Source organism: Notothenia coriiceps, unplaced genomic scaffold (assembly GCF_000735185.1).
Source record: "Notothenia coriiceps isolate Sejong01 unplaced genomic scaffold, NC01 NC01_scaffold00023139, whole genome shotgun sequence".
NCBI lineage: Eukaryota > Metazoa > Chordata > Actinopteri > Perciformes > Nototheniidae > Notothenia > Notothenia coriiceps.
Genome location: NW_011355840.1, coordinates 406,806 through 414,556, shown reverse-complemented (window position 1 = coordinate 414,556; position 7,751 = coordinate 406,806). Strand labels below are relative to the sequence as shown.

Here is a 7,751-nt window from a genome sequence, read left to right as displayed (position 1 = left end):
CTAAAATAGTTTGGGCCCCCTTGGTGAGGGTGTTTGGGGTGGCCAATAGGGTGGCCAGGATTCAGCTGGGGGTAGCCATTGCCACTCCCAGCCACCCCCCAGCTCCGCCACTGGGTGGGACGAAGCTATAGCTAAGACCACAGACCCTCATCCGACGCCACTCCACCTCCACCTAAGCAACAGCGGCTGAATTTTAACCGAGGGACTGCTAGCCAGGGAAAAGTTGATAAAGCCATTGCACGGTATGTTGTAGAACACATGCAGGCTATTTCTACTATTTCTAGATCAACAGATTGTATTATTCTCCAATGTAATAACAGTACTGAAATGAAGGCTATAAGGGCATTAATGGGAGCCCTTTTTTTAAGTAACTAATGCGTTATTGTTCACAGTAACGCAGTTACAGGCCACTAACATTGAATAAGCATACAATAGCATATCACTGATATAAATGTGGTAAAGTCATTACCACAAAGTTATATGTTATACAAAAAGCTGATTGATCGAAATTAGTTATACATAAAAAGGCTAAATGGTATTGTTTTATTTTCATTGTATGTTTTATATGGACAAACAACGGCAGAAAATAGATAGGATATGAGCGCCAGCAAAGTGAAACTAACAGCACACGTCACGGTACAAAAATGCAGGGTAACTCAAACTTTACTTTGACATAGCCTACTTTGTAGATCAATTTAATGAATGAAATCACATTCCTCACCTCTACCCTCTTCATTGCCCTCAATACCACTTACAGTAAAACAGATCGGGTACATTACGCTTGCGTTCGCCTCCATATTTCCGGCAAATGCACAAAAGTTAGGCTACTTTTAAAGTTAATTTAGACCGTGAACTCTTACCTGCCATTTCTCAAAATTGTCGTAACACACGGCAAGTTACACGTACGCGCTACACAGTTTCCACAGCCTGTGTACAGGGAGGTACGGGTGCGTAAACTGGTGGAGAGGAGAGGCATGATCAGTTCCGCACAGGACTGAGTTTTATTACTGCTGCAGTTGTACAATGTGTGGCTCAACCCACAAATGCTATCCAATCGTCATTGGATAGTTGTAGACGTAATACAGTTTACAATGTTCAGTTTGCATGAACATGAACAAATACAACGTGTGGAGTGAAGGATTTAATGTTGTGTGGCATTTAAAACGTGTTGAATATCCCTGCCAGAACGGGTGTATTTAGTGAAGTTTTTTTTAAATGCTATAGTTTGAAATCTGCAAGATAGTTTTATGTTTTCTGAACAATTATGTTAACAAAATGTGCCAGATAATAAGGGCCCATAATCGCTGATGGTTTAATTAAAATAACACAGTATCACCATGAACTTGAACACTTGTAACAAGTAATTTAAACTTGTAACTGAAGACCTTAAAAACCCCACAACAGACACACTATCGCAAAGAGATAGAGCAAGTATGCAAACATGTGATATGAACACTAGTCCAGACAGCATGTTTGATTGTCCAGTTATACAGATTTGGAAAAAGACTTAAAGAATGTTCCTTAGTTATGTGGGTATACCTACTGTATGCTGCCCAATAGGAAAAGGCTGACTGCCAAAGGTACTTTTTCTATAAGCTTTTTTACAATTGTATATAGTAACATGTCTGCAAATTGTATAATGTTTTCCCAGTTTAAGAAACCATATTTAGTTCAAATCCGTGTTAATTTCAATTACTTAATTATGGGGTCTTCTGCTTGGTTGCTAAACCAATAATAATTTGTTGGTTGATTTATTTATTTATTTATTTTTAATTAATAAGATGATTGAGGTTTTCGGTTTTTTATGCTTTAATAAAATGAGTTTAAATGGAAATAAATAGTGTTAATAAATTATATATTTTTAAAGAATACATTTTTATGCTCAGGTGAAAAAATTGTGATTTGAGTGAAATTGCTAAATAATGAATGATGAGCATCTTCATTTCCCTTTTCCTCTGTCCAAAATACATCATCAGTATTAGTGTGAAAGAGCAGTTTTGCTCCTCTTGAGAAACTCTCTTCAAACAGCAAAAGACAAAATCACTGCTTTCAGACTGCTTTCAACATGAAATATGTTTCTGTGCTGGTAATATTGTATTTATATTACTGTCAACAATTCCTGTCAGAAGAACAAAACCTTCAATGAACTGATACTACCAACAACTTTTAGACAAAGCCTGATGTATTTTCATTCTCCATTCAATGAGCAACATTTTTGCACTGTGTGACATTTTCCTTATTCCAATAAACATGAATGCTGTAGTTTTTTTTAAGTCAATCTCCTGAATACAGTGTATTAAAAATAGGATTAAGTTCTCCCTACCTCATGCACATTGACACATATATTTATCTACAACACTGTTAAGAATTATTCATGTTCAGATGGTCTTATTTGAAATGGGCTATTATTTTGTTATGCAGGTTGTTTCTGTTTGAGCCGTTCGTACTTTATTATGCTTTCGCAGCATTGCAGGAGTCTGACAGAGAAGTCACTGATGATAAACTTCTCCATTTCTCCATTTCCCCAATTCTCCAATTCCCCAATTATTCTCTTTAGGTCTATTATTCGTGCATGTACAACAACATGATGTACCGTATCTACATCCATGTCCTGACAAGTAAAGACATTTAAAACCATCTGATGAGCCTGTGCTCTCTGACTGGAGCCCTCCTGTGGTCGATTATCCACAACACCAGCTTAATACCCAACAAACACATTTGAACATGAAAGCATCAAAGTCGTTTGTCACACAACTTCAATAGATTTATGATGAAGAAATGTCGACCAGTTCAACTAAACAGTGTTACCCAGAGAACATCTTTCTGCTGGCTCCATCTCCTTTTCTATCTTAAAGTCAAAGTGTTCCACCACCACAGTAATAATAAGGTGGATAATTGCAATGTGGAAACGCTAGAGGGCAATACCACCTGCATTGTGGCATACTAAAAAACAAACAACTTGTTATTTTTTAAATGTCATTTACAAACATTTAAGGCACTTATTTTCAGTCAGAAGTACTTGGTGTGAAAGCAGCTATTACCATTGAATGGTACTTAATACAGTTTAGATATAATACAATAAACAATTTAGGAGAAACAAGACAGACACAAGAGAAGTCAACAGGAGCAAAACAAATAGCTCTTTTTCCTAGGACATCATTTCCAGAATGAGATTTGGTCACAAAGGGCTAAATAGCCTTTTTGTTCTTTATAAAAAATGCATCAGGCAAATGTGAATATTGAAAAACTTTCTTTGCAATTTCCAAAATACCAGCAAGACCGTTTTTAGCAAATATAAAATAGATTTTGCTAAGGAGTTCAGGGGATGTAGCATACAGGGCAGTATTTTATTTTATTTTAGAGGACCATTATACCGTGCTGATCTGCACTACATTCCAGAAGGTGGCGGTAAATGCACCTAAAAGCTGTTTGCCATCCGCCGTTAAAACAACAGAAGAAGAAGAAGAACTGACAGACAAAATGGCTGAGGGACGAAGCTAGCTGCTCGGCTAATGTAAACATCCACCTACATTAGACTGGAGCTGGAGCGACGATAACGTTACGCGATAGCTTCGTCACACTGCGAATGAGAGTGTATGTTGACACAAAACTCACGTAGACACTTATGCACGTTTATTAACAAATCGTTGATTCATGTAGTTCGCGTAGCTAGCTATGTAATTAGCACAGGTAAACACTGGTAGCTAGCTGCAGATTAGATTGTATATTGCGTTTTTGAGTAACACTTCTGTGGACATGCTTGTGTAGCGTTACAAAACATTATAAAATCTTTCAGGATGGTATGTTTTAAGACAACGCTGTTTTGAAAGGATATTCAGTTATTGAGTTGTTGTAACTGAGAAAGCTGTCAGATAAGCTAATGCTAAAAGGTCATCACAACTAGAGACATTCTGTTTTACTGGATGTATTGTGTCTCAAAAATAAATCAAGTTAAAGCCGTCAGGGCCTAGGTTAACGTTAGCACGTTTGGCCATGCTACAATAAAACTACTATAGATTTTCGCCGGTTTTGTTTAACGACTGTGGTGGGTTTTGGACTTAGCTTAGTTAATGATAGTTAACCAGTCAATGCAGTAGATTCAATCATGAATTACACACATACGCACATTAAATGGATTAAGAATCAGCGAGGTTTTTCTATTTATACACACGACAATTCTCCTTTTTACACTTCATTGCTGTTGGCACTCACGTTTGTTTTTTGTTTTTAAAGTTGTCTGTCTTCTTGTGGCCTCGGCAGTGTTTTAACTTCTAAGGATGATGAGCCAGCGGCGTGGGATCCATCTGGACCAATCAGAGCTGCTTTGCACAAAAGGATGTGGTTTTTATGGCAACACTGGCTGGCAGGGCCTTTGCTCAAAGTGCTGGCGAGAGGAGAATCAACGAGAAAAGCAAAAACAGATTAAAGAAGACTGGGCACTTGCTGAAAGGTTCGTCTGTCTCTCTGTGATCCCGAAGTACAGTGTCTTTTGTTCCTTTATCCCATCATTTGTCATTCCATCTGAACAATACCGCAGTTACTCTGTCTTCTTCCCCCCCAGGCTGCAAAAAGAGGAAGAGGAAGCATACACAAGCAGAAATCAAAAGGCCCAATCACAGCCTACCATCACACCCTTTGGCAAGTTTGTGGAAAGAAAAACTAAGGAAAAGTCCAGCAAAGTCAACACAGTTACAAAGTTTTTTACTCCCTCCTCAAAAACACCACCAAAAAAAGGTACATACTTAACTGCAATTGATACATGTCATTTATCAAACTTTTTAACTTGTGGTAATATTAATTTTGTATTCCAGGCTGATGTCCTCTGACCTGTTTAATCTGTTTGATTAAACTAATTTAATGTATTTTCCTAGATTCTCCTTTTGATGCTCACTCCAGCCCAAGCCCCAGCTCCTCCACAAGCCGGCACTCCTCTGTGGACAGTGACCATGCAACGAGAGAGTTCATTGATTTCCTCAAGCCTCTGAAGTCTGGCAGGGAGATCTTCAAACAGTGCCGGGCCTTCACTGAGAGCATGGTCTATAAGCGGGTGAGCTAGAGTGGATAACTCATCATGTTTTTGAGTTTAATGAGCTTGTAGGAACCATTTCATCCTTATGTATGATTAGTTTTGCAAATATAGACAACCTGTTGACAAATTACTTTTGATTTTGTTCAAGTACAGCAATGTTAGCAATAAAGATTTTCAAGTCATTTAGGATTGTACCATGTGTCTACTCTCCACCAGTGTTAATTATTATACTGTTCACTGTGCAACACCAACTGTCACACATTTTTATTAAAGTGAAAACAAGTTTTTGTAATTGGGATTGTTGCACCTTCAGTCATTGAAGGAGTTGTCATTATGTTAACATTTAAAATAGTCTGAAATTGCACCATTTAAACTAATAACATGGTTAAAATGTTGTGCTACATATTGTATTACTGTGTCATATGTGGTCTAGGTTTAAATGTCTATCCCTGTGCCATTACAGTATTTTAAGTTATGATATTCAAACAAATGTAATCTGAATCTTCAATTTCTATTTGCCCAGGACATGGCAGCTGATGAGCTGTCAGAGTGTGTGCAGGATTTCTACCAGAATCTCTCAGACCGCCTCCACACCCAATTCAAAGGTACTGCCTAACTCTTACATTTTCAGTAGAATATAAATAATTAATATCAGTAACATTAGCACTGTAATAAGCTCTGTATATCTTTGATTTATGTGCCTCCGTTCCTAGGTTCATCAGATCATGTAGAGAGTGTTATGGATGAAGTAGAGAAGTACATGATGACTCGTCTTTACAAAGAAGTCTTCTGTCCTGAGACTACAGACGATGAGAAGAAAGACCTTGCCATTCAGAAGAGAATCAGGTTAGCAAACACGATGATGTATTATTCCTAATTTTGCTACTCAATTATTCATTTTTTCGGCATCTCTCCTGAGCACAAGAAAATACAATTGCAGGTGAAATTGCAACCTTTTCTTACGTTATGGTGTTCTGTTACAGAGCCTTGCATTGGGTCACCATTGAGATGCTGTGTGTTCCTGTAGAAGAGGAAATCGCTGAGGTGTCAGACAGTGTAGTCAAAGCCATCACAGGTACGTTTTTTACAGAAGGACAACTCGTTGTTATTTTGGCAAAAGAGATCCGCTTACATTTTCAGATTAAATGACTTCTCAAATCTTTGCATCATTTCAGATGTGATTGAAATGGATTCAAAGCGCGTTCCCAAGGAGAAACTGTCGTGCATCACTCGCTGCAGCAAGCACATCTTCAACGCCATCAAAATCAGCAAGAAAGAGGCTGCGTCTGCGGATGACTTCCTCCCCACACTCATCTACATTGTGCTGAAAGCAAACCCTCCAAGACTGCAGTCCAACATCCAGTACATCACCCGCTTCAGCAACCCCAGCAGACTGATGACGGGAGAGGATGGTTACTACTTCACTAATCTGGTGAGGAAATGAGGACAGTCTTGTAATTATGATGTTTGTGTTTGTCCCTAAATCTATATGTTTCCAAATGTTTTAAGTTATGGTGATATGAAGCTATGCGGTGCGGTTATACCGATAGGCAACCCATTTATGTCAATGTGATCTGGCGAAACAACCGACACACCTTTATGCAACTCAATACAGTTCAATAGTACCACTAGCACAGTTGATGGGAAAGTGATTTAAGGTTATAAGTGGTCTTAACACCAATTACATACATATATATATCAGGGTTTCCGTTAGCCGGTAATTACCGGTTTTTAGCTGGTAAAATTGATTTAAAAAACTGTAAATTTAAAACCTGCCGGTCAAAATGTCCGGTAATAATTAGGGATGCTACGATCGATTGGCCGCCGATAATTATCGGCTGATATTCGCTCCTAATTTGATCGGTGCTCTCTATAACGGCCGATCAGGAGAGCTGGAACTGATCGATATGGAAATAAATGCGAGTGAAGTATAACCGGACGCGAGAGAGAGATCAGAGATCAGCTGCTGAGTCTGAGTCTGACGGAGACACACAGCTCTGCATAATGCACCTGAAGCTCCGCCCTCTGTTTAGCGAGCTGGATACTGACCGGCTGTCAGGAGGGAGAGAGAGAGAGAGAGAGAGAGGCTCCGTTCCTTCCGTGTTATTATTCAAACTTAATGTAAACTTTTGAATAATGTACTTCATCTACTATAAGTAGTTTGTTTGAATGTAATAATTATGTTGTTTGTTGTTTGTGGAAGCATATACTTTTGTGAAAAATGAATCTGACATTTTTGATCTGTTACTGAAGCAATATAAAAACGAGCACCATTAACTGAGTTTTAAACATCAGCATATCCGGTCATAGTCCGGTAATACCTGCTAACGGAAACTCTGCTACACAATTATTATTATTATTATTATTATTATTGAAACATGACTGGTAAGTTTCGAATTCGTCCGGTAAAATAAAGTATTTCCGGACATTTGACCGGCAAGAAAAAAAAAAAAATTGATAAACGCAAAAAAGTGATGATAGGAAATGATTAAAAAAGCAACAAAGGTCCCTGATAGGACTAACTTTCCGATCGGAGGCCAGCTTTTTGCTCTGTTGTTTTTCTGGTGTAGTCTGTAACTTTTTTTTAAGTATACATTGGTCATATTCATCACTCATTTTAAAAGATATGTGTGAACTGTTCAGTAAGGGCAAAATACAAAAAAGGTCATTTTTGAGGACATCCAGAGGTGAGATTTGCGGTTAATGACCCCCCCCCCCCCCC

The 7,751-nt window shown here is 38.3% G+C and overlaps 1 protein-coding gene across 3 annotated transcripts; it reads left to right on the top strand.

Moving 5' to 3' along the window:
- Window positions 1-222: 222 nt before the first annotated feature.
- rabgef1l (RAB guanine nucleotide exchange factor (GEF) 1, like) lies at window positions 223-6,492 on the top strand. 3 transcript variants are annotated; one of them, XM_010781360.1, is made up of 8 exons: window positions 223-242; window positions 4,261-4,450; window positions 4,562-4,734; window positions 4,872-5,047; window positions 5,553-5,634; window positions 5,743-5,875; window positions 6,013-6,104; window positions 6,205-6,492. In XM_010781360.1, the coding sequence occupies exons 2-8, from the start codon at window positions 4,278-4,280 to the stop codon at window positions 6,471-6,473; spliced, it is 1,098 nt and encodes a 365-aa protein (XP_010779662.1). In that variant the 5' UTR covers window positions 223-242; window positions 4,261-4,277; the 3' UTR covers window positions 6,474-6,492. The 3 variants fall into 3 exon arrangements, with proteins under 3 accessions (XP_010779662.1, XP_010779664.1, XP_010779663.1); XM_010781362.1 differs by lacking the exon at window positions 223-242 and adding an exon at window positions 3,453-3,594 and having other exon boundaries at window positions 4,562-4,733; window positions 4,870-5,047; XM_010781361.1 differs by lacking the exon at window positions 223-242 and having other exon boundaries at window positions 4,244-4,450.
- Window positions 6,493-7,751: the final 1,259 nt, after the last annotated feature.

What these genes read in the sequence shown, in the direction of transcription:
- rabgef1l (XM_010781360.1), top strand. Translation starts at nt 4,278, where the DNA reads ATGATGAGCCAGCGGCGTGGGATCCATCTGGACCAATCAGAGCTGCTT. An exon ending in CCTCCACACCCAATTCAAAG is followed by an intron (nt 5,635 to 5,742) that starts GTACTGCCTAAC and finishes CTCCGTTCCTAG; the next exon opens with GTTCATCAGATCATGTAGAG. An exon ending in TGTAGTCAAAGCCATCACAG is followed by an intron (nt 6,105 to 6,204) that starts GTACGTTTTTTA and finishes GCATCATTTCAG; the next exon opens with ATGTGATTGAAATGGATTCA.